Source organism: Ischnura elegans, chromosome 9, assembly GCF_921293095.1.
Source record: "Ischnura elegans chromosome 9, ioIscEleg1.1, whole genome shotgun sequence".
NCBI classification, from domain to species: Eukaryota; Metazoa; Arthropoda; class Insecta; order Odonata; family Coenagrionidae; genus Ischnura; species Ischnura elegans.
In genome coordinates this window covers 102,312,350-102,339,582 of record NC_060254.1, presented here as the reverse complement: position 1 = coordinate 102,339,582, position 27,233 = coordinate 102,312,350, and the positions used below count along the sequence as shown (strand labels likewise).

Below are 27,233 nucleotides of genomic sequence, written 5' to 3'. Positions count from 1 at the left end.
AGCGCAATGCGTCAATTTGTGTTATCTTTCCGATGCTTGGCGATGCTATAGAAAGTTATGGTGTGGTATTGTTCATGACTTAATTACATCTCGTACAGCGACTTGGGAACTATGACACGCCACCGTTATAAAACTACCAGGTCGATCTTAGTGAAACTTTGCATGGGCATTAACCAACTCAAAAAGTTGTTTATAAACCCCATTTATAGTTGCTAGGTGATAAGGAACGTTGTATTTCCGACAATTTAAAGGCTACCCTGGTACTTACTGCCTCGTAAGCTACCTGAATGGGTGTGTGGCGGAAGTTATTAGATCTCAAGCATTTCCCCTGTACATGTACTAAAATAGTTAAGGTTTACGTTGACATTGTTATTTAATAATGGCTTGCGATTTATTCTACCCCTTCGTTGTTACAGAAAAAAAGGACTTCTTGTACATATCTGTTTGGAAAAATAACTCTTTTTTTATCGCTTCTGTCGGACCTCGAAATATAGTGAGGTTCTAAGGTATTATTTTGTGTGTCACTCTCAAAGGTCTCTCTTCTTAATTGCTCAAGCAATCCATAACTATCTATTAACCTCCGAGTATGTGCTCTACTTGTGTCAGATCAACTGACGAGACAAATTGATTTTGATGGAATGTCGAAATGTGCATTAACCCTTCACTCCTTGAGCAGGAAGGCATTACAATTTCCTTCATGTGGATCCCGGGGCATGTCAGAATTTGAGGCAATGTGGTTGCAGCAGCGAAGAAGGCACTTAGTAAAACCAACATAGATTTTGATAGGATCTCCTCCGACGATCTAAGAGCCGCACTGAAGAGAATATGCATGGAGCAATGGCAAGAGGTGTGGAATAATATCGCTGGCAATAAACTGAGAAACATCAAAGTGGAGACGACCGCTTGGTCCACCTCAGCCAGGAATAGTCGTAGGGAAGAGGTCGCCCTCACTAGGCTTAGAATCGGTCATACCGCGCTCACACATGCATACCTCTTCACCGAAGAGAAGCAACCTCCCCGCTGTGACAGCTGTGATTGCCATCTTACTGTGAGACACGTTCTGGAGGAATGCACAAAATACTCTCTGGAACGTGGGAAACTAGTTGGAAACCAAGATAGACGAACCGCTCTGGGTAATAATCTAGATTATATCAATAATATAATACAATATATCATCAACACAGGCATAATTAAACTCTTGTGACTTCATACAATAGGAGACCCCTTTTTATTGAAAGCGCTTCATAGAAATCAATAAGCTTCCTTTATGTAATGAGCGGTGCAAATGACCCTGTTGTCGACGCACTCCTAAAAACGTATCTCTACTACTACTACTACTACTAAATGTGCATTATTCACTAATTGTAAGTGTGGCGGAATAAATAAGCACTCAAAATTAGATGTAAATTGTAGTATTTTTATTATTATATATTATATATTTAATGGTGATGAATGGCGGTTCCGTAGGAGAAAGGGGCGTGGGCGGTTTAAGTCACTGGGTGGTGGGCCACGTAAGCCAAGGGGTGTGCGGCATAAGCCACAGGGGTGGCAACCTTGGCGACGGCGACAGGGGCGGCAACCTTGACGACCTTTTCGGCGGCATCGTTGCGGACGACAGCGTTGTATCCGTTGACGACCGAAGAGAAGCAACCTTCCCGCTGTGATGGCTGTGATTGCCATTTTACTGTGCGACACGTTCTGGAGGAATGGACAAAACTCTCTTGAACGTAGGAAACTAGTTGGAAACCAAGATATACGAACCGCTCTGGGTAATAATCTGAATAATATCAATAATGTAGTACAATATATCATCAACACAGGCATAATTAAACTCTTGTGACTTCATACAATAGGAGACCCCTTTTTATTGAAAGCGCTTAATAGAAATCAATAAGCTTCCTTAATGTAGAGGAACTATGAGCGGTGCAAATGACCCTGTTGTCGACGCACCCCTAAAAACGCATTTCTACTACTACTACGAAATGTGCATCATTCACTAATTGTAAGAGTGGCGGAATAAATAAGCACTCAAAATTAGATGTAAATTGTAGTATTTTTATTATTATATATTACATATTTAATGGTGATGAATGGCGCTTCCGTAGGAGAAAGGGGTGTGGGCGGTGTACGTCACTGGGTGGTGGGCCACGTAAGCCAAGGGGTGTGCGGCATAAGCCACAGGGGTGGCAACCTTGGCGACGGCGACAGGGGCGGCAACCTTGACGACCTTTCCGGCGGCTTCGTTGCGGACGACAGCGTTGTATCCGTTGACGGGGTCGGCAGTGTACTCAACAACACGGCGGGTTCCGTCGGCCTCCAAGAAGTTGTAGCTGCCCTTGACGACGTCTCCGTCGCGGGTCTCGGAAGCTCCCTTGGAGTCTCCGGTCAGAGCATCCTGGATGTCGTAGGAGTAGGAGTACTGGGGGTTGGGGTCGTAGTCGGTGTCGACGGCGATGGGGGCGATGCCAGCGGCAGCCACGGCCACGAGGGCGGCGAGGACGAAAAGCTGTCAAAACAAACGAAAGAAGAATTAAACAAATCATTTATATCGATTGCTAAGTTCTAACAACACGTGTCTCAAATTCGGCCGGTTTGAGACAGGTATCTTAAACAAAGTGTAATAACATTTCAAAAAATAAAACACAAGCAAACAACAGCTCTTTGTGTGTCAATGAATGCTTCTATATCAGTTTTATCAACTTTTGGTTTTTAATTTCAATGTACAATCAAAAATATTAATCGTTTGTATGCTCTACCAAAAATTTGCTACTTTTGAGATTCGTGCTGTTAGGACGTAGCCATCGATATGCTATAAAACTTGGTGCTCTCCTGTGGATGTAGATAATTTATTTAAATAATTAAGCCGATATTTCGATGAGCATATGCTAAACACGCTATCTGAACAATTATGACTACATATGAATCCTCCGCGTGATTCCCACCAGATGGCCTGTTCAGTCAGAGCCGACGTTTCAATGGCTCAATGCTGTGAGGCTGTCGGATTTTGTCATTTAAAATTTCAGCTCTGAAGGAACAGATCACGTGGGGAAAATCCCGTGGAGGATTCATTTATTGCAGTATTCTACAGATTAAGGTAGGTTTCCATGGAGTACTAAAGAAGTGATCTGAGACCCTTAGAGTGTATATCACTTCGGCAGGATATGGAGTATATATTATCTGAAAGTCATTGCGATTTTCGACGTTTTTTTTAGAATTCTTCACTTAAGCCGCCGATTTTTACACGGGATCTTTCGATTAATAGCCATAACTTCTAGCTCTTAGGTCTCTACATTCCTCGACGCCACATTGTCATAGAAAAAATTGTGGAAATTCTAAGTTATTATTTGCAATGTAATTGGAGGAAGTGCTCTTTAAATGTAGTGCATCCCTAGAAATTACACCTCGATTTTACTTTTTCATGTGAAAATCTTTGCGCAACACGGTTGAAGAATCCTTAAGATTCTTGTGTCGAAATTAAAATTTCACATATGAAGAATAAACTAATGACATTTTATACGCCCTTGTCACCGTAGATATATGCTAAATATTTTTTTACTTAAAAATTGCAAATTGATTTCGATCGCCTTGCTCGATGATTATAAATATCAAGATATCCTCAGATTCCTTGAATACGCCAAACAGGTGAAACTATTCTTGATTATTTATGTGCTCGAACCTCATGTGCACGTCAAAGCCTATCAGCTACCCCTTTGCGTATCGCGCTAGGAGCGCCAGTGAAGGCTTTAAGCCCCTGATTATTTGAGAGATGATCGTATGAGGCGATTTTTATAAAACTAAAGATTAAAAACGTGCTTACCTTAGCTGCCATGTCTTCTTGTTGGTTCTCAGATGTGTTCTGTACTACGTCTCCCAAACTCTGAAACTTTTATACCAAAATGTTTCGTCCCACACCCTTTTTCATTTTCAGCGGCTGCGCCACTTGTCACCTCGTGATACATATTTTAACACCCAATGGACCATGTCGCCAAACAGGTCTCCAACTGTTTTCGCCAAAAATACTCGGCTAGGCCATCGGATGCGACCATTCCCCGGTTGACCAATAACTTGTTTTCGGCCGCTTGTTATCTTAACCTTACCCTATAACTTTGCCCTTGACAAGGGATTGCCTGGAATTCCAGCTATTTCGCATCAATGTGAGATAATGTGTCACCTTAAGTTGTATTGGGGTGACCGGTGTTATGCAATTTTGACGCTCAGCAGTCACTTGTCAATGGTGATTTAATTCTCAGTCTGTAAAATATCGGGGAAAGTTACAAATTTTGAAACGATTTTTCTTTCAAATCTAACTTATACGCTGCTATTTGGAAATTACACGTATGACAGAGCTATGAAGTTTAATTTAGTATTAGCTCTGTAATCCTTGGTTAAGTTTGATATTTAACACTAGAATGCCGGGAAATGGGCATATCCCAAGAATGCCGGGAGCGTGTCATTATGACACCCATGTTCTGTGTCATGTTGCAGATAATTTTTTTCGTACTCGCTAGTGTTAAAGCGTCATCTTCATTGTAATATTTGTTTTTGGTTCCTTAATATTTTCAAAAATATAATGTTTTTTGTGTGTCGTCGTGTGTAGTGTATAAAAAAAGTCTCGTCGCGGTAAAATTTGGCTGGTTTCAAGGAAAATCATTCGCAAATAGAGCGAAATATACTTACCTCACGAGCTAATAAATTTTTAAAAAATGACAAACAGCTGATATTTATTGAATTTATGTAAAACATAAACAACCATGAAGGTAAAATACTATTCTAAAATACTAATTTGGCTAGTAATAATCAAACTGCATCCCAAGAAGCACCTAAACCGAACGAAGAAATGATAAAATATGTTGAGTGTCAAAATGACAACCTCCGGCATTCGAGGTAAATTTGATTTTTCAGGCCGGAAAAAAGAGAGAGGGTATCCCTAACACTGTTGTCTTATTGACCCTTAAAAATGATTACAAGTCACGAAATATTTCATTCTACAGCAATCATTAAAGGCCAGCTTTGAAAAAAAAATGTTCGCGGAGGGTGTCAAAATGACACCCTTCGGCATTCCAGTGTTAAATAATAAATGAAGCATTAGCGTGTTCAATTTTCTTGCCAGTATGTGGAATGTGGACGCAGACACCTTGCCGCGTTGCATCATGGCCATCTATGCCAGTGAGGGATCATTGTGGCCTTTCTTGAGCAGTGAGGCCTTTCTTTACATTTGACTCAATTTGTTACAATTCTTTACTTCGTAATAATTCTGTGATCCATTTATTTTAACAAAGTAAAATCACCTCATAGAAAAACGTCTAATGTTAGTAGCTGCCACAGACAATGTATGCAATGAGCTTCAGCTGAAAATGTTGTCGTGCTTCATGGGCATTCATACAAATATAATAAAAAAATTAACAGTCGGTCTCTCCTAACGGGGGGCTCGGGTTGTTGTGGTGACTAAGAGTATTAGCTTCCCACCCAGTGGGCTCTGGTTCACATTCCGGCGGTGGGAGAGAATGTTCAGAGACCTGTTAGAATACAATACCTGCTAGAATTCTACGTGGAGGACATTTCGAGCTCAATGCTCCGTCCGTCGGGTGGGACGTTAAGCCGCGGTACCCTTGGCGCCTTGCGTTAAGAGCAAGCTAATGCCGACGCCGGGTTTCTCTCCACCCTTCCTTCCATACCCTTCCCTCATGGCTCAACTGACCTCAGCTGTCGGTCGCCTCCTCCAAATACCTTATCATACCGTCTCTACAAACCAGCGAAATTTGAAAATTTCCTTTTTTCCTTAACGCACCTAGTAATTATAAAAATAGATAACAGTTCTTTTATGTAGGACATTTCTTGCTTAGTTAGTGATAAGGGGTATTCAATTGGCCACACCATGACTATTTTGTGATCAGCGACAGAAGTACCGCAGCTTTTCCCTTCGACTTGTTGGTACCAGTTACGGTTATCCTATTCAGCCCTCCCCAAGCAGCAGACGATATTTATTAACATATATACAAAACACTATATTATTACACAACGGATATTTTGATACGTTACTTTGATATCCTGTTTGTAACATCCGCTACGAGTCGTAAAAATAATTTTACATCGATATCCAAGTTGTTATGTCCGTGATATTAAAAAAAATGTTATTCCAAAGAATATCCATAGATACTATATATTCCGTACAGAATTGAAGACCCCAGATGTTTTTTCTGTGTATTTGGGAATTACAAAAATGATAATTAGTACACCCAGTGCCTACTTATTAGATGTTGAGAAGAAATCAAGAGGATGTTGCAATATGGATCTCCATTTCCTCTATTAGACATCGCTGCAACGTTGCTAACGTTGTTTGGCGGTCCGTTGGATATGTGACGGATATCCATGCAACATTAATTGTAATACTCTGAATACTGCTCGGTTATCATATGCTAACGCTGAAAATGTTGTCTGGATGTTGTTGGGATATTGGTTGATTGCTGTTTGGGTCGTGTGCCCCTGCTACAAATTATTCTCTTCGTCATCGTGTTTCTTACAGCTGTAATGTGGCAGAACATTGAGAATTAGTTATCACTGTCGGTTTTCATTTAATTTGGATTTGAAACCAGAATTCATACGAGAAACCATCATTCCTGGTTAAAAAATTATGTCTTTATCTTTACTTAATCAGCGTAATAAAAGTCTGTGAAACGGTTTAATGCTCTATTCTGAATTTTAATGCAAAGCGCATGGCTGTTTCAGTATGGGTTTTTATTGATATTTATGTACCTTTTGTCATTTCGTGAAACATTTGTATGCTCATTTATTGTTGATGTTTTATTGCTGATTTAACCGTTTGGGCAAGTCATGTTATTATTTGAATTAAAAATACTAGCATCTCGACCACCTTTGAATAAATTCATCGTTGCTCATAATGTCACATCATGCATCCTAGCTATGAAACCAGACCCATCCTTTCTTGATCATTTCCAAAGAAACCGATGCGTGTGGTCGCGACACTTGCGATGACCTCATGTAGATTGCCGAGCAAATAAAGAATTTTCGTGATGTTCCCCTCCCAATAATTTTAAGGTTTCAAAATATCTGCTTTAGATGTGTATATCTTATGTAAATTAATGAATATATGGTATTATCTTCTTCGTAATAGCTCCATGGTTCGTCGTATTACTGGATTTAAAAAATAATTTTTCTTTTGAATGATTACAATGATCATCAACTGAGTGCGGAGAGCATAATCTAATCATGGGAAAATTTATCGGATTGACACATCTTTGAGTCGTGAGCATTCAATATGTTCAATATGATGGCATAGTGGCTTTTCCATTAGCTTCAATTAAAAACGTAGCATTGATTTGTTCAATGCTACAAAAGCGCTATATTTATACCATTTAATCATAAGTATCGCGTGCTTTCAATGAGATTGTACAATTTAAAAAAATTTAAATCATGATGTAGCCTTTTCTTTGCTAGACATCTTCCGAAACTGAAGGAATGAATGCCTCGCCGAATGCGAGTGCGTTATCATCCTTGTAGGTACGTGACACTCTTAACTTACGTGTTATCTCGTTTCGAGAGCTGTTTTTCAGAAGCAAGGTTTTACGCATCCTCTGGCCTTATGCATTCTCACCTTACGGCACCTCTTCAATATTTTTGTAAATGCATTAAGTACCACTCACATTTCTATCAGGTTAATTGATAGCTATAAGTCCAGGTGCTAAAATTTTCAATTTTATAATTATTGAACAAATTTGTACAAGTACACCATGTGGTCGGGTGGTAACATAAAGCACGAACATATATGAAGTCCACGCTACAAATTATAAATGCATGCACAAATATAAAAAGGCTATTGAAATTCAATAATTTAGGCCTTGCCGTAAAAAATCCGAGTACTATTTGTGAAGAGCTCAAATATTTACTCGGGCAAACCATTCCAGTCTTCAGTCCTCCGATGTATGAAGGTAAATTATGAAGAATGGTGATTATTGAAGCTGGATAATTTTTATTAAATGATGTTATATGTTAATTATATCGTAAGAATACTTCGTCATAGATTTAAATGTACCCTAAATGGCCTCATTATTGGCCAATAAAAGGGAGTTAGATAGATTTTATCTGCCTGCAGCGTTGTGCTCGATTTTCTTCTGCTTTTAGTAACTGCGTTTTTTTAGTGCTTATAATTTAATTCTCATTTTCAGAAGGATATTTTAATATCGATTAAAATTGATAATTTTTAAAATAATATTTTCTCACCAATCGTCTTTACATTGAAAATCATGTACCTATGAGAATGATTTTTGCGTGATCCTGGGGTTCCTAAGTACGACATTGTTTCCTGTCTCTCTGTTTTCATTTCCTTTCAATGCGCCATACATATCCTTTTTTTGTTATTTTTTTTAATAGCGGCCAATTTATTATCGGCCGTTAAGTGAATATGAAAATTCTTCCTCTGATGTTATGAGATGTTTGCAATCGTGGAAGCGTTTTTGTGTGAGTGTGAGAGTCCATCATTTTCATATCAAATTTTGATCGTGGTGTAACGTAAGACAATTAATTTTCATAACCTTTTTTATTTACTTCAATTCTCTCCACAATACTCCACAAAACCTCTCCTTTTCACATCCCTCTCAACAATCCCCTCTCCCCAAACAAACCCTTCACAACCAAAATAACAACTTCAAAAGATCAGACGTTACAGTGGTTATTTCTATTTTAGTTAACCAGAGTCAATTTAATGCCGTTGTTTTATAAATTTCATTTCCATTCAGTTGCTCTGTACATATTCGCATGCTTAATTTTCAGGCGAGTTTCTTTGGTTATTTGGCCTAAAATCTTACCTTAAATTGAAAATCATATACCTATGAGAATGATTTTTGCGTGATCCTGGGGTTCATAAGTACGACATCGTTTCCGCATTTCTAACTCCCATGGAATCCTTAATTGACGTAGAGGATGAAAATATGATAGTGGCTTTGTACGAGTCAATTTTTGGCTTGTAAATTATTTTTTCCCGCAAAATACAAAGTGCGAATTCCTGGTAAATAATCGTTCATTTTGAAGTCAATCCATCAGATAAGGTTGTTGAAGTATACTTGTCTGAGATTTCCCAGTCTTCAGATATTTATTTTTTTCAATATTGAGCTTTTTTAGATTTGCAATTACGACTGAACATGCAACATTGAAGAAGTAGATCATTTACTTGCGCGGGTCTTAACTCGATCAGCAGGGAACGCGTAATTGATATCAGAGGATGGTTAAGTTGGGAATGTGACTGAACATTCTGCATTGTTGCATTAAGTCATTGAGATAAGATTTTACATATACGGGGCCATTTAATTTGTGTTGCAAATGAGACGCAGTCCTCAAGTGTTTGTTCTGTGATGCATTTTTGCACCACTTTTACTCCCTACCTCTCCAGTGTGGTGTATGGCTGTGCTCATTGCATCACTGTACAAAATTGTATGGATTGGATTTTTCACTGGTATGTGAATCTCATGGGTGTATTATCAGTTATTTTATTTTGGCATGAATTTGGATGTTTTTGTATTTCGCTAAATCCCGTCCCTAAGAATCGAAAAAAATATTTCAGACACCGTATCGCCTTATTTTTGTGGTTGAATATCACCCTCACTGTGATGTTTTTCGGCCAAAATAAAATGGATATTATGGTGATGGATAAGTGGTGGCCATGCCCATTCAATGAAGCTTGCAGAAAGAAGACACGCATGTATATGATTAAGACTCACTTTTTTCAATTAGGAATAAATTGAAACAGTAGCTTAACGGTCACTTGGAACGAGACTCCAGGGCGGGCTCTCGGGGTTACACTCCCAGGGAAGGGTCTGCAAGCTATCCGCTTTTCACCTCTGCGCCACAGAAGTATATGACTATACGCATCAGTTGTAAATTACGCCGCATCACGGCATTCCATACCATCGGGGAGCTGCCGCGGACTAGGCGCGCGGCCAAAACATAGATTTTTATATTGCTTGATGCTAACGGTCGCAGTTGATTTCTTTGGATGGACACTCTAAAACGTTCGATGCAACTTAACGTAAATACCTCGAGGTAACTCGGTGCTCCTTTTATAATCGTACATGAGCACAAAATTTCGACAAAAAACAGGGTCCACCGTTTTGTATCGTATCGACGATAAATATCGTAAGTCAGCGAAGAAACCAGGTTATATGATATGGAAATGAAATGTGGTACTACGATATTATAGCTTTTATACAATTAATGTGCTTTAAAAGATTCAAGATCCAACATCTTTCGAGCACGATGATCCCCGTGGCCAAAAGCGAGCTGCGTACTGTGCTTCACGTTCGAAAAATAGATCTTAATTTCGGCGTCGCAGGTGGTCCCAATCCTCCTTTTGATATCATACTCTATAGGTTTTGTTGTATATGTGGAGTAAATATCTCGAGGTAACTCGGTGATCCTTTTTTATAATCGTACATGAACTCAAAATTTCGACGAAAAACAGGGTCCGCCATTTTTTATCGTATTGGCCACAAATAACTCAACTGAGTCGTGAAAGTTACCATGACTTGACGATAATAACCTGCTTTATAATATAGTAACTTTTTGTGTCTGTTAAATTACTACAGAAGGTGTGGCATTATTGTCAACATGCTGAATTTAGAAAAAAATTCAATGCGGGCAATTGTGGCAAAATTTGTTCAACTTTGAGGCCAAGTAATTTGTTTCCAAAAAAAATTTCCGATGAAAAACGGTTTGCGTAAAAAAATGCACTAATGTTTTTACAATAACTGTGCAAAGTTTCAATTTCCGCACTCGAAAAAATCGTTTTCGAGGTTTTGTCCAGCTTTTTTTCGATTTCAGCCCACTGCGCGCCGCGTAAGGAGCCCGACGACGCCTCCAAGGAGTGGATAGGAATGGAAGGGTAGGGATGTGTAACGCCGCACCGTCACAGAGGTGGGCGGGCCCTACTACTAGCTAAACCATTACTTGCTCTTTTTACAGAAAGACTAACTTCCCTATGAGGAAGGAAATTTCTTTGATTTCCGGTAGATAGCTAAACGGTCAGCGAATGAGGGCTTAGGGGAGCCCTTACACACTGGGGCCGGGTAAGGATACAACACACCGGGGCCGGTAACCAAGTCAGAGACTTATACGCCCGATCTCCCGGGGAGGGGCTGGAGAGGAAGGAAAAAGGAAAGAGGCGCCGCCGCGATAGGAGCCCATCGACGCCTCTGGGGTAGAATAGGTTCGGAAGGGGTGGGACGGGGAAAAACACCTCAAAGTATAGAAGCGAAGGGGGCCCAACTAAATAGCGAAACCAGGCAAAGCCATTAATGTGCCAGCGATTTTGGAGGATTTTCGTATGAGCTTAACGGCCAAAGAGTATGAGGGTTCAGGGCGATTCCTTCGAGGATACAACGCACCGGGGCCGGGAACCAAGCCAGTGGCTTATACGCCCGATCACCCGGGGAGGGGCTGGAGAGGCAGGGAAAAGGAAAGAGGCACCGCCGCGATAGGAGCCCGACGACGCCTCTGGGAGTGGATAGGTGCGGAAGGAACGAGAGAAGGAAAAACACCTCAACGCTATAGAAGTGAAGAAGGCCTAGTAAAAAGCGAAACAAAGCAAAGCTATTAATGTTCTAACGACTTTGGAGGATCATTCTATGAGGAAGAATGATCCAACGATCAAATCGTTAGATAAGCTTAACAGTCAATTTAGCCAAGAGCTGCGTCGGGTATATCCTTAAATTGTTGCTTTTTGATGCGACGACATTTTGAATTTTGGGCTACCAAGACAGGCCAGTGGTAACGAATGTTCAGCATTTGATTTAAGTGATCTCGGCCTTTCTACCGATGTATTCCGTTTTATGGCAGCAATGTTTTAACTGACGACTCTTCCACCGTCATCAGAGTGAAAGAGTGAGTTTGATTGAACAAAAAACGATGATGTTTAAATTGACTGGAGAGATCTACGCAAATAGGATAAAAAGGAAAAGTTGTACCAATTTTTATTTTCTTTGAAATGGGATTCCACGCCCAACGATTCAACGGACGCTAAATCCATTGAATCTCAAACGAACGAATTTAAACCGATGGGAATCCCTAGTAAACTTCACGCAAATTATTCGCTAGGAAAGAATCACATGACGTTGATGAGGATCGTTTGTGGACATTCAAGAAAAATAACATATTAGATTTGCATTTGGTTTATTGACATTCGTACAATAAATTAGGGTCAAATAGATAAGGTGGGCGTTGGGGGTACCAGGACGGCGGTGTTGCCCTTCTTAACCGATGATCTTGGTGTGGTAGGCAGGGGCGTGGTAGGCCAGGGGTGCGTGGTAGGCAAGGGGAGCGTGGTAGGCAAGGGGAGCGTGGTAGGCAACAGGGGTGGCAACCTTGGCGACGGCGACAGGGGCGGCAACCTTAGCGACGGCGACCTTAGCGGCGGCTTCGTTGCGGACGACGGCGTTGAATCCGTTGACGGGGTCGGCGGTGTACTCGACAACGCGGCGGGTTCCGTCGGCCTCCAAGAAGTTGTAGCTGCCCTTGACGACGTCTCCGTCGCGGGACTCGCTCTGTCCCTTGGAGTCTCCGGTCAGGGCATCCTGGACGTCGTAGGAGAAGCTGTATTGAGGGTTGGGGTCGAAGTCGGTGTCGACGGCGACGGCCTTGGCGACTGGTGCGGCGACAACGGTCTTGGTGATGGGCGCGGCGGCGTAGGCGATGGGTGCGTGGTAGGCCAGTTGGGGGGCGAAGTAGCCGGCCTGGGCGACGGCCACGAGGGCGGCGAAGACGACGAACTGTGGGAATGGAAATGCATTGATTAGACACCACTCTTTTGTCTCACTAGTTTTCCTGTTTGAAAGGGCGCATCACTCCCGCTTGACCCATTGGGTTTCTTTTTTATTCGTGCCGTTTCACTACTTTTATGGTATGCTATTATGTTGAAAAATTTCGAAGCACATGGAGTAAACATTAGTCCATTTTTTCTCAGAAACAAAAACTTAACATTTGATAAAACTCTTGGGTACAATTAATAAGTTTTAGTTTTAGTAAAATGTTTGAATATCGTGTAGTCCTAAAATTTTTTAAAGATAATTGTAAGTATTAGTATTGCTAAAAGTTATAATTAAGGTACTAATACTTTGCAAAACTGATGCATTGTGCGAAATTGATTCGTACTCTTGAGTATTTCCTATTTATAATCCGTTAAACAAATCAAGTGTACGGATATGAACATTTTTAAAGGATTTAGTGTTCTCTGGGATAATGAGTCCTTTGTAGTATTGTGTTGCTAAGAGTTAAAACTTTAGTGAACTGCTCAAATCCCAATTAATATCATCTAAAACTACATAGAAAGCTCGATGCCATAGAAATGGAAATTATTATGCCCCACTCGTCAGTTATTGGCATACTATTATTAAGAATTGTTCAGAGAATTCCTCAGAATTTAAAATTCACGTGTATAATCGCGTTGCATACGCTTAACTCAACTTAATGATATGCTAGATTCGTAGAAGTATTCGGAGTATAATACATTTTTGGAGTTTAGGTGATTTGAGTTGGATTTCTTTGCAAAGTAAGTTTCTTAATTCATGAAAACGAAAATTGTTGATAGGCATTACGCTATTACAATTTTATTGCTTTAGCAGAATTGAAAACGAATGATGAAATATAATGGTAGCAATGAGAGTAGAATAATAATTGGGAATAAGAGCAGACTGAAAATGAAGCTACTTATGAGGGTAGCTACTTCACCACGATAACATGTTTAGCAAAATAATCAGATACCTAGATTAGCTGATAAATACTATGATCTAATGTAGTTGGTTCGCCTCCATGTTAAGTAGAGTAGCTGGTTTTCCTTTTTCTTACTTTTTCCCGCAGTCCTATTGATGTGAATTTAAAGTGAAAATTCTCGCTCAACCAACTGGACCTTTTACCGGTGCTGCGAACGTACCTTGAATGCCATGTTGTTGGATGAGCTGAACGGTGATGTTCTGGTGCTCGGTGGTCGTTTCGGAGGGCTTTTATACAACATCCCCTAGCACCCACACCTCATCCCTCCTGGCCACTGCGTTGTGTTGAAATTAAGATTCAAATCGGCCCGTTTTTTTCCTCCTCTGTTTACGGGCGGGGTTCGTCTCGGGGCGGCCGAATTTTCTTTTCTCGACGTCCTTGCGAAGTATTTTCGGGTGACCTCAAAGGCAGTGAAGATGTGTGTCAAAGAAGCTGCTCTGCTTTGGAATCTCCCTGTGGGAACGTATCATCGGCAGCGAAAATTCTCAATGCTTTGCACCACCATTATGAGGTCGTTTTTTTATTTCGTATAAATCATTAGAGTAAATGTTGGTGTTTTTCATTCCTCGTGTTTGTTACTAAACACTGAAGGATAGCTCGTACTCCGTTTTGATTCTTGTGTTCATTATTGTATAGAATGAGTTATGTATTAACTCAAGGATTCTAAAGTTAAATGTATATGCCTTTCTTACTAAAATATAAAAATTATTAGTTTTATTTATCATTATACCTAATTCCCATGATTTTTTTTATTTAGGGGGTTGTTTGAGTTTAGGATTTAGTTACCTATTTTTAAATGCATTATAGCTATCTGAAAAAAAACAAATAATCGAAGGAAAGACAATAGCAATTTCATCATCTAGAATTCAATGTTCAAATGCTTTTACCAGGGAAAATGTATCAACCGCATGAAGCTATTCCTTGTCCATGTTTTCCTCTGTCACAAAATAAAAGGAAAACGCATTGGAGCTTTACTAACTGTGGAATAGTTGATAGAATTTTCTGAAATACCGAGAAAGTTATACCAGTAAGACGTACAGATAACTTCAAATTTTACTCTTATCCTTACACTGCCTGACGCCTTGACTATATTGGTTGCCATATGTGTGCTAGCAACAAGCTTACTCTTAGACCTGTCCTTCTTTACTTACCGAAATTATTGGAAAGCTGTTCTTTTTAATATATTACCCATACGATCTAACCTTTCTCATCTGTTATTTGGGTGGCTATAAGATTTACCAGCCGAAGTTTTTTGGGGTTTCTGTGCGAATATAGTGCTCGTTTGTTATACCTATCTGCGGGATCTCAGGTTCTCAACTACACTATTATTTAGCAAATGATACGTAATAGTTGTAGGAGGATGTTTGCAAAATTTTCTGGGTTTTTGTCTTTTGACCTTGTGAGCCCTTTTACGCACTATTTTCTTACAAGGGAATGGTGCGGTACTTTTTTCTTTTAAAAAATAGTACGGTACAGTGAAGGAGTAATTTTCGATAAAACGCAAAAGAAGACCTTATAATTTCTACTATTGAAAATGATATGGTATCCTCAATTGTATATGCTACTGGATGAGAAATATCGTTTGGGTGGTATTTCAGAATGTGACCCTTTCAGTGTCCTCTGAAAACCAGTAGCGCATTGTATATCGTATTTTTGGTAATTGAAGTATCTGCGTCTGAAGGTAACTGCGTATCTTAGCAAGGAGGTTTTCCATCTCTGGCGGCCAAACTTCATCCTCATTTATTTTAATCCGTTAATCCGTCTCCAATTTACCCGAGGAACATGTGACGTTTCCGTCCATTTTGCAATTCACAAATGCGCACGACATAATTAAATCTCAGGGAGATTTTAAGAAAAGAACTTGATGTGATTAATAACTTGGAGCTCCAAGAGTTAAGTTTCAATTGTTTATGTACTCAATCTAATATTCATTATTTCTTCATTTATACATTTGCTTTACAGCGGAGAGAAATGGATGCCGCAGTGTTATCCATCCAAAAGAGTAATTTTATAGCACTTGTCATTCAGGAATTGTGTCATTTATTTTGCCTGTTGTATCTATTTGAGTTATTCGCTTCAATACGATCCAAATAATGCTGATTTAGTACAATCTATCATTTGAGGTTCTTTCAACTTATCAGGAAATCGTTATCTAGTTTTTATGGATCTTGACGTTGTCTTCCGGTGACCCTCATCTAGGGCGTATGTTTAATTTTATAATGAAATTCTAATATCTCTGGGCGTTTTCATTTTGATGAATCCCAGAGAAAAATCAAAAGAGGGATGCCGATGTGCTCTCCTTGAATAAATTAATTCAAACCAGGTCAAGTTTTTCATGCGAGACTAGGGCTGAGAAATTCTGGTTATAAATGCGATCGATTTAGGGTGTATGACATTGATTTTTTTAGCACGATATTCAACGTCAACCGAAACGATGGGTGAAAAATAGGGTTCATGTACTTATATTTTATAATGCATGTGGCTTTCTATTGAGAATATTTTCTTGTTTGTTGGTCATTTTAGTTATTTTTCAATTGTGTTATGGAATTCTACTTATGTATTTGATTAAAATATGCTAGTTATTCTTACTAATTCACAGCATCCTTGGCCTTATTTTTGGGATTGAAAACATCTTTCTAAATATCAACGCCATGGAAATATAAAGTAGTAGTAGAAGTTGAAGCGAAATGGATAATGCATGAAAATTGGCGGAATTATTTGTTGGAAATATTCTTTCCCCTCCATTTACTTTGTGCTACGTTATGCATTGTGTGAACTCGCGAATAGTTTCGTACGACGATAGCGACTTTGAGGCTGATAAAACTATGAATAGGGCACTGAATTTTTTTCCATAGTTGCTGAGATTTTTTGCCAATGCACATTACATGGTTAGAAACCTTGAGCATTCAGTTTTTCTATGTAGTCGCTCTTGCGCTGATGACTTTCCACATCCGTGAGACGAAATTTCTACTTCCTCCTCGAACCAGCTTCCCTCCATTTCCCTTTTAGGTAGGGTAGGTAAGAATCGCTTCTTGAACGTCGTCGTCGTTTGCAAATTTTAGCCCTCCGAATTCTTTTTTATGAGGACCGAAAAGACATGAAAGTCACAGAGACGTGAAATACGTACTCCAGGATAAATAACCTTTCGATTTAGGCGATAAAAAAATTAGGAAACCACCCTATTTACTGCTTGCCGCCTCAACGTTCATGACGAGGGGTGGAATTCTCAAAATTAAATCTTGTATAAGTAATATTTATCCAGTTAAGTAAAATGGATTTAATTTAAAAATTTCTCTTAGCTCATCCCCTAAACCCCCCCCCCGCTGCGCCACTAACACTCGTAATATTATCGATGCACACTACTGCCAATCGGAATTATATATGTTATTATGATGAAAAAACGCGTGAACGCAATGCTGAGGTAATTATTATAAGTTTAAAGTTGCAGTTAGAGATGTTCAAAGCAATGTATCATCTCAATAATCTTTATTATCAACTGGATTCTTTAGCAATGCTTATAAATATGCGAAACCCAACTTAACTATTCAAAAGTTAGACCATAAAATCTTTCTTTGAAAAATAAATGTATTCCTACGGTCTGGATATCTTCACTTAATAATTTTATTGAAGCCGATGTCACGGCCAGCTTTCGATCTCGAATGCTTTCATTAACTCATCTCGAAAATGGATGGAAAGAGAATGATTACTTTGAAAACGCTGTATAATATGTACGGATAACATTTTCCTTTTACGTTGACATGGTGAAACGGCTTTTATGGAGAAATATCAATGTCGATATTGCATGTATGAAAAATGTCCACATGACTATTTTGAAGGCATAGTTTCGGTAGATATTTGAAGAATATGAGGCTACTCATCATTTTTGATTGGACGTAGAATTATTCGTGAGTAAAGGTCTTGTCTTCTTGAAAAATAAAATTATGTATATATATCAATATTTATTTTTCACTCTCATAATGAGAAGTATGTATTTTTGGTCCTACTGTCTCATTTAGATCTTATTCAGATGATTTTTAAGCATCGTATCACCAAATCTTTTGACTGGTGTCAGTTATGAGATCGATTTGCTTATCAGGAGAGGAGGTCAAGATAGGTATCGCTTGACACATATTTTGTTGCACGCGATATTTACATACTGGATGGAAATGCCGACCGTGGATATTAAATCAGTGTTTGCGTATCATCGACGCCAGAATTTTAAAGAGTGAAATGTCGGCAGGTATCGGGTAGTGTCGTAAAATTGATGCTTGGCCATTCTTCACTGTTTGTCGCCGAAAATTCAAGTTTCTTTCGCGTTGAATGGTGGTTGTATTACTGAAGCCCCTTCCGTGTTTGAAAATTTGGCGAATTAGTCGACCTGTTTCGAGAAGTAAAAAATTATGCATCGATGGCGTTCCATCGGTTAATACTAGTGAGATATCCCGGGACGCATTGTGATATTTATTTCACTTCTCAAGAAAAAAAGTGTATGGGTTTGCTTATCTAATTTTTAACTCGGCATTGTGGGTATCTGTGGGTACGTAAATTGTGGTTAATATTTTGTGTTTTATCCCAGGTAAATGACCGAAATTCTCTAATGCGCGAGTAATTTATGTAATTTTACGTATAGCATTGCTGAAAAGAGCCATACCTTGAAGTGTAGTAATGAGAAAGGATATGCAGCGTGGAATACGTGGTGAGGATTTTGAATGGGGATTATTCACGAATATACCTATTTATTTATAGAAACCTTATTTTTAATCTTCTCAGAGTGCACCCTAATTCAAAGTGTTTTAGTTAAATTATCCCCTAAACCTAAGAAAAAATTTCGTAGAGTAGTGGTCACATGGTCTATATATATTCCTTCATTTTAGATTTAGAAAGATATTTATTGTTCTAGGACTTATTTCCTCTCAGAACAAAAAACAATTTACTTGTACCAAATCATATAGTAAATATAAACATTGAAGAAAGAAAAACATATCATACACAATGTTTACATATGTATATACACAAAAGATTATAATTAGGTCCAGCAAAATAACTATGCATAGCATTTCAGCCCATCTTATGTCCTCTAACAACAAAAAATAATTTACTTGAACCAAATCATATATTATTAACGTGGTAACGCCTGAATTAAAAAGTTTCTGTGATTTTTGTGATAATAATGTATATAAATGTCAATGAAATTCTGAGTCATTAGGTGGAAAATTTATTCTTTGAGCACTAATAGTTACGCCTAGCGGTACCATATGGTACCACCAAAATGTTTTGCATCATAACATCCCAAATATTAGGTTCACATCAAATAACCATACTTTATATGATATAAAAATGTTATAGCAATCATAATTACATATCAAAACTTTTATAATAACAGTACATAAGGCGTAAGTAAAGAAAATCGAAATGCTTGCTCTAAAAATTTCGTTTTTTTGGGCTTGTGGATAATTCTCAATTTTGAAACGGCTCTTAATACGTCAATTACAGCTTTATATTAGCAAACTTTTCGGAAAAATTTTGTTGAAAATATTCTTATTAATTTGAAACTCTCAAAAACCATAATTAATTACGATAAATGACAAAAAAGTTACGTTTAGCGCTGGTACCATTTGGTACTGCTAGGCGTTAACGAGTTGACTATTGCATGAAATACTGTTTGCATTTTTGGTATTTACTCGGCTTGTGTCACTAAGTGACCTTTCTACTCGGTAAATTTATTCTACGCACATAAGCGGGTCACAACTTCAATGCGTTAATTATTCGAAATGGATCCTTTCTCCTCTTTCTGATGTTTCTTGGGTGCTGCTTGGTCCAGTACTTTGGGTGTGATGAAACGACGCAGCAGAACCAGTTCAGTCCCCGCCGACTGGACTCAATTTCACCCTTGATGAGCAACGCTTGTCTTCCGTGACCTTCGCGAAATTGGAATTTTTTATGGTTCGAATTTTACAGCTCCTCCTCGAAGTAATTTTCGCGAGTCCCTCCAAGACACACCAAAGTTTAAATTATGGTGTCACCTGAATTTCAAGCTCCGTGCACATTTCACTTGCATTTAAGCGTAACCAGTTCTCCCTCGTTAATCTCGGAAAAAGGTTGAATAATTTTGTAAAGTCAGAACTTGAATTGCGAGCATTTTGATATCGTATACTCTGAAGTTTTCCCCTTGCCTCATGTATACTGTTAAACGACTCAAAATTATTTCAAATAATTTTAATAGTAGATTTTAAAATATGCCCACTTTGGACCTATCGTATTTTGTTTAGGTAGCCTTAACTGGAACCGTACCGTAAACCGTAGACCGTACCGTACTTGGAATGATACCGTAAACGTAAATTCAGGATATTTGAAAGCTGCAGCAATGCGAAAAAATTCCGTATAACACTTACTTAAATTCATTATCTTGAATGTACGTATGCTTTGACTCCCTTTTTCTATTTCCTTTATATGTTTGATAGGTATTATTAAAAGGGCTGGTATTGCGCCAAATTATTCATTATGATAGGCTTTTTCTTTTTGTATTCCGAGTGCCACGGTATTCTGTGTGTTATCCTCAAGAAATATTATTTGCAATCATATATGCTCCAATTTTGGAATTTTTACGATGAGATTGGGCTCTCTATATTTTCTTTTCATTGTTAAGTATGTCTGCAGGCCTTAGTAATTGCCTCGTTGCCATGAGTAGCCCTAAGGGATGTTGTGAGTTATGTGGTCATTTCTATTGTGACTGGGAAACTAAGTAATATCACATTCCACTTGTCTAAGCTGCTAATAATGGCAGTTATTCGTCAAAGAATAATTTGGTCCCAAGCTTTTTTTATACATTTTCAACCCACTTTTATATTGCTCTTTTTTAATAAAGCCTCAAAATATAATGTCCTGTGTTGAAAAGTCTTTACTTTTAAACATCTCTTGAATAAATACACAATGTTTAGAAAAACGAGATGCAAGTAGCACGCAATATGAATATAAATAGTTTTAAGTCAATATCAATACACATAGAAACACAAAAAAAGAAACACTCACATGGGATATTAACCAGGAGCTTTCGAAGCACTTGACTTCTTCCTCAACTCAAGTAAGAAACTTTCTTCTTTCTTCTTCTTCTTTCTTGAATAAATAACTTCTTTCTTGAATAAATACTATATATTTCTTATATGATAGGCGAGAAAGAGAATCAAGTGTATTTTCACTCTATAATTAAATCATACTCTGTGGCCAAGCAATTCTCCATCCTTCTCCTGGGCCGCCTAAAGAGATATCGATCATGGTTCATAGAATTATAAAATCAAATATCACTACTAAATACATGCCTTAGATCTTAGGGATAATTGAAGTTTGTACATATTCAGAGTGTCCTCTCTTTAGAAAATCGGGAAACTCCAGGAATAATTTGAAAAAGAAGTAGAAAAATATTTCACTTTAAAAATCAAATGTTGATCGCTCTTAAAATTTCAGGTCTAAGTTCTATATTTTTCATACGAAGATTACGCACTTTTAAAATGTTCTTGGGATCGCCACTGGGTCAGGAACTGCATAGCTGCCGACGTTTCGATGTCCGACTCGGCCATCGTCCTCATTGCCAGGGCTGTGAGTGTTAATTATCAAAAGGCTTATTCTTCGGGTATTCTATGTCCCGCAGTATTCTATGTGTTATCCTCAAGAAATTTTAATTTAAATTATATATATTCCAATTTTGTAATTTTTACGATGAAATTGGTCTTTTTATGTTTTATTTTCATTTTTAAGAATGCCTGCAGGCCTAAGGAATTGCCTCGTAGCCATAAGCAGCCCTTGGGGATGTTGTGGGTTGACAAACAAACACGTCATATTTTGACAATCAAAGGCCTGAGGGCGATGGCCGAGTCGGACATCGAAACGTCGCGTCGGCAGTTCTGCAGTTTCTGACCCGGTGGCGATCCCGAGAACATTTTACAAAGTGTCCTCGCCGGAAAGCACTAATTATTTCGTCATGACGTATTTTTTTGCGAACCATTTTAACTGTCATACGTTAATATTTAACTGTACTCAATCACATTTCCATCATGTTTGAAGGTGAATAAGTGGGTTAGGTAGTTTTCAGTTAGTATGTAGCATCGCTAAATAGTGTGGCACGTCAGAAAAAATGAGCGGAATTAAGTTGGAAATTTGAGGTGGGACTAGCCACGGTGATAAATTTTACGGAGTCAACCGCAATGCACAAATTGTGCGAAAAAGCCACAGAGAAAATATCATTCCGTTGACATCAGAGTATTACCTTGGTATTATTGGAGTGTAACTATTAATTGAAGGCCTACAGCTATCATGATCTTTTCTCCGGCCAATCCCTCGGGAAGGCACATTAGTTTAAATTATTGATTTTTATGGACATATTTTGCTACTTTTGCGGAGAAATCTTAGAAAAAATATTTAAAAAATCTGTTCGAGACGTAGAAATTGGGAGGTATTGTAGTGAGATTTCCTTCAGAAATGGCAATCTGTGCATAGTAAGTGATTGTACGAAAGCACTGTGTGCATGTGGTTTTCATTCCTTTTAATACAAATTACTGGTCCATAAGTTCACCATATTTTTACCATTGTGGAATGTGATAAGGTGTGAAAAACGGACTCATATTTTATCTGGCCTTTTCCATGGGAAGGCACAGTTGTTTTAATTATTGATTTTTACTCCGTATACATTTATTCTATTCAAAGCTCCGTCTGTTCTATTCTATTCTCTTGTTATTGGGGACGAAAATTGCCAGCCTCAACTCTTCCGCACGCGAGTTTATGACGTCACGTACTAGAAATCAATGAAACACCTCTTTTCCGCCACTCCTCTGCCTTGCGTATGGGTCTCGCTTAGTCCGTTGCTTTGACGCTCTAGTGAACCATTCCTTGCCTCTATAAAAGATCCATTCTCTCCTAGGAGAAGGACCAGATCTCCAATGGCATAACCAACTCCTTAAATGTGGGCAGCATCTTTCGAGAATTATGAATATTTTATTTTCCTCGTAACTTATTTTCACACCCTTCTATCGATATTTTTTTTCTAAATTACGATCTCGGAACTGAATATACGACCTCAATTGCAGTTTTTAAAATTTCATCTAAAAAAATTGTTTTCATTCCGTTAAATACATTCTGATTATACAAACAGGCATCAGGTTTTTAAGTAAACTCGATGGACTCACGTCGACCGATGAGATTCTTTCTGATGGGCAATGTGGACTGAGAATCCATGACCTTGGATATGCATGGTGGTTAAAAGGGATCAATGAATAATATCAATTGATACATTACTTTTGCGGGGAGCCTAATGAATTAAAAAAACTAAATTACGCCCAAAAATAGGCAAGGTGTGCGTTTGAGGTGTCAGGGTGATAGTGTTCCTTCGTATTTCTTAGTTTGTCCCTCTATGAAGTCGGTATACTTATGCGTTGTTGCGAGTGTAAACGGAGCGTTTTCTGAAAATAATTGTGATACATTGTAATTTTTAACTCGCAAAAGTGGAAAAATATTTAAAAAAAAAGATCGCTTTCCTCTGTGATTCTTTTTTCTTAGCGAAATGCCTCAACGTTTTTAGTTTCGTGGCAGAGTGATGAGTGACGATGGTGGACACTTCCATGCCTTCTAGTTACCCCTGTGAAGGCACAGTAATTTTAACGAATGCGTAGTATTGTTGATCACAGTGTTCTACCTCAACGATGTACGCATTGCGTCAATTTTCAACAGGAATGAATTTTAAGGATAGTGGAGATTTCTCCAAACTTTAACCAGGGAAGGAAAAACGGTGTTGACTAATGAATTAAGCCAATGAAAGCATAGTATTAGATTTGCATTGATTTTATTGACATTTGTACAATAAATTATGGGTCAAATAGATAAGGTGGGCGTTGGGGGTACCAGGACGGCGGTGTTGTCCTTTTTAACCGATGACCTTGGTGTGGTAGGCCAGGGGCTGGTGGTAGGCAGCGTAGGGGGCGTGGTAGGCGACAGGGGCGTGGTAGGCGATGGGAGCGTGGTAGGCCACAGGGGTGGCGACCTTAGCGACGGCGACCTTTCCGGCGGCTTCGTTGCGGACGACAGCGTTGTATCCGTTGACGGGGTCGGCAGTGTACTCAACAACACGGCGGGTTCCGTCGGCCTCCAAGAAGTTGTAGCTGCCCTTGACGACGTCTCCGTCGCGGGTCTCGGAAGCTCCCTTGGAGTCTCCGGTCACAGCATCCTGCACGTCGTAGGAGTAGCTGTAGTGAGGGTTAGGGTCGTAGTCGGTGTCAACGGCGATGGGAGCGAAGCCAGCGGCAGCCACGGCCACAAGGGCGGCGAGGACGAAAAGCTGAGGAAACAAACGAAAGGCAAATTAAAGAAATGATTTATGTGCAGTCTTCAGTTTTCATCAAGCATATAAATAGCGTATATATCAAGCATATAGCCCTTAATTGTGCAGATGTATCGTAGTAACTCAGGTTGTATGTATAATTGTAGTAACCCTGTAATAACGTCTAAGAAAGTTGCAATGCATTCATATTTGAACGTATATCCTTACTCTCTTCCGCTTACAACCCGCGTGTGAAAGTCCACAGTTGCACTCTCAGAATTCAATAATCTAATATTGGGAGGATTTAGAAGGTCATGTAAGGTTCGTGTCAAAGATATGTCGATTTGGAGAAAATAAATTTGCATGGCCTGTATTTTCGTGTTATATATTTTTGTTGACTACGGTGATCTATTATTATAGGCATTGGTGTTGAAGTACTTGAGGTTTGACTTATTTCAATTGTATGAGCGTAGTAAGAGTTTAATAAAGAATTCTATTAAATATTTTACAGTTAGATAAAATATGCCTTATGAATTGCCTCCTTTAGCTGTAGTCATCGCTAGTCATGTACGTCTATGCTATAACTAAGAATTTGAAGTACTATTTTTCTACTCTATGTAATGAAAAGAGACGGTAATTTATAGTTTTAAAGACTGCGAGGGTATAATATTCTATCTATTGATTAAAATTAGCATGTTGTAGAGGAAGAATCGGGGTTTTTTTATCATGACCATTTAATAGGCATGAACAGATGAAAGCATTTTAATATACCGTTTTAAATATCCCTGAGGTTACTTTTTTCTTGGAAGTGCTATTTTTATGCTGTAAATGTCTCTAAATATTTTTCGTCTACTCATCTAAGCTGCCAAGTTTTCATTTGGACTACAATTACAGCAAGTTTGCTTTCTGATTCGGAATACAATCTTGGAATGGGATAAGTTATTTTCTCACCTTGAATGCCATGTCTGCTGAGGTGTAGCGGTGAATCTCTACTGATGCTATTCCCTGTGTGAGCAAGGAATATATATACGTCCAGATCTTATCCCACCCACCCTCTTCTCGAATATTTTCACCCTGAAGTTGAAAGCCATTTCGAAATTTTTGTCTCTCTGAGGACGAGACCGCTTTAAAAAAAACTGTCCGACCGGTGCTCTGATTTTGTCGACGCCCTCTCGAGACCGCGAAAAATTGGCGAAAAACCCAGTTGCTACCGTCCTGGTTGCGTCGCTGTATGCTCATCTACCAGTTGTCCTTGTCAGCTGATTCACGAGGTGGGATGGCTTCTGTAGTGAATGTCAGGTTTCATCACATTCAATCTATTTTAGACGCGTACGTGTGATGCCTTTAGGAGGGCGAGCTTCATATTGTGTACTTTGGTCGCTGGGAAAAAAAGAAGACATGGTAATTTGACCATTTTCTTTTCCTGGTGTGTAATTAAACGAAAATTGACTTTTGCTGATTAAGGATCTCGTACTTAATGGTAGTTCTGCTATAAAATAATTGTTGTAACTACGGTTGAAATTTCAAAACCCTTCTTAATGTGTTCTCTTGAGTTTTATTTTAATAAATTAGGGTGTGCATGATATGTTTTTATACATATCATGAAAAATGGACCTCTTGGTTAGCAGGCATTTTTTACATGGCGTTTACTTATATGAAAATTGAATTTTGTGAATTAATGTTTTCTTATTTCATGGAATTTTTACGATAAAACATCCATGCTGTGGAAATTTTAAAACCGATCTCATTTTTTAATTGACTTTTACTTTGATAAATAAGTCTTTGTATGGTACATTTTCGGGAAGTAACTTCTAAGATCTACAACTCTATTAATATAAGGCAACGTGTACTGACTGACTGAATCTTTCAATCACTCTCAATCAACGCATATACTGAGCTAATGAAGATGGAGCCACATACGTTTTCAGGCGTCATGTACAGGCTCACTTAGAAAGGACTTTTACGAGAACGAAATTTTGAGATTGTTTTTACCCATTGTATGTTGAAGTTTTGACTCTCATGAGAAAAAAGAATTCATGACAGACCTTTGTTTTTTACATACTTCCATTCAAGATTTGAGTCAAACTTGATATCACGTGGTGGGGAAAGGAATTCTTCAGGTTTTTGATGCTCAGCTGCTCGAGTTGCTGGCCAAGGTTGTATTTCCGCTGTTATAATTCTATCTTCTAGAAATCCATTTTCTTCACTACCTCTACTAACTAATATTACACCTAAATATTCAATTCCTTTATTAAATTAAAGCTTTAGTCCAGCTTTTTTAATGTTGGTGCTTCATTATCCGCTTCACCTCACATTTTCATATACTATTTCTTATATTTATGTACTATCAATCTAACATTCATGGCTTCTAGTTTTTCTGCTAAGTTATTGAGATTTATCCTATTTTATACAATGAATGCTACATCATCCGAGTTCATTATGTCAATATAATAAGAGCTAAAATAGCTGTATGGCATGGTCAGCTCTCATAAGTAGTTACAAGTGAAGGAAATGAAACCTTCGAGTCATAAAATGTGACAGTCGTTGTTATTATAAAACATCTGAGGAATATACGACGTAAACAATGGGGTATTCCCGCTAAGTAACGCCCAGAAATTATGCTCTAGGTACATACTGCGAGTACAGCAGAGTATAATCTCTTCTCTATTTCCTAAGGCGCGCACCATTATTAGGGCTCGGCGATGTTGCAAAGAGCGGTTGTTTCTTATTATTTATAACATCCGTCACTTATAAAAAGTGAATAGGGTGCTTTCCTATTATTTTCTTATTGCCTTAATCGAAAGATTATTAACCTGGAGTACGTATCTCACGCTTTTAGATTTTTAAAGGACGATATCTATTTTTAACTGAATGGTGAACATTTTCAAGCGCGCGAAAACGCGACGTCTAAGTAGGAATGCTGGGAAAAGTCCGTGTGACGTATTTCTGGTTTCCGCTGTCAGCGTGTGAGGTGACCTTGGGGCGAGGCTTTGAGCGCTGATACGATGCAGGCTGCTAGCAGGTAGCGCTTGGCTTAAATAAGGATTATTAATACCCTATCAAACGAAGGAAACTTTCCGACCTTAGGCAGTTTTAATAGACATGTTTCCCTGAGCCATGTGCCTCATGCATGCTTTGGTAATCATAGACGATGTAA

General features: G+C 38.6%; 1 protein-coding gene and 1 pseudogene across 1 annotated transcript; both read right to left on the bottom strand.

The window, feature by feature from the left end:
• Positions 1-1,487: 1,487 nt before the first annotated feature.
• Positions 1,488-3,829, bottom strand: LOC124165017 (annotated as a pseudogene).
• An 8,379-nt stretch (positions 3,830-12,208) lies between these two features.
• LOC124165016 (cuticle protein 18.6-like) lies at positions 12,209-25,039 on the bottom strand. The gene is made up of 4 exons (XM_046542255.1): positions 25,028-25,039; positions 23,696-24,094; positions 13,934-14,017; positions 12,209-12,773 (listed from the first exon to the last, which is right to left on the bottom strand). Exons 1-4 carry the CDS (start codon positions 25,037-25,039, stop codon positions 12,258-12,260), a joined length of 1,011 nt encoding a protein of 336 aa, XP_046398211.1. The 3' UTR covers positions 12,209-12,257.
• Positions 25,040-27,233: the final 2,194 nt, after the last annotated feature.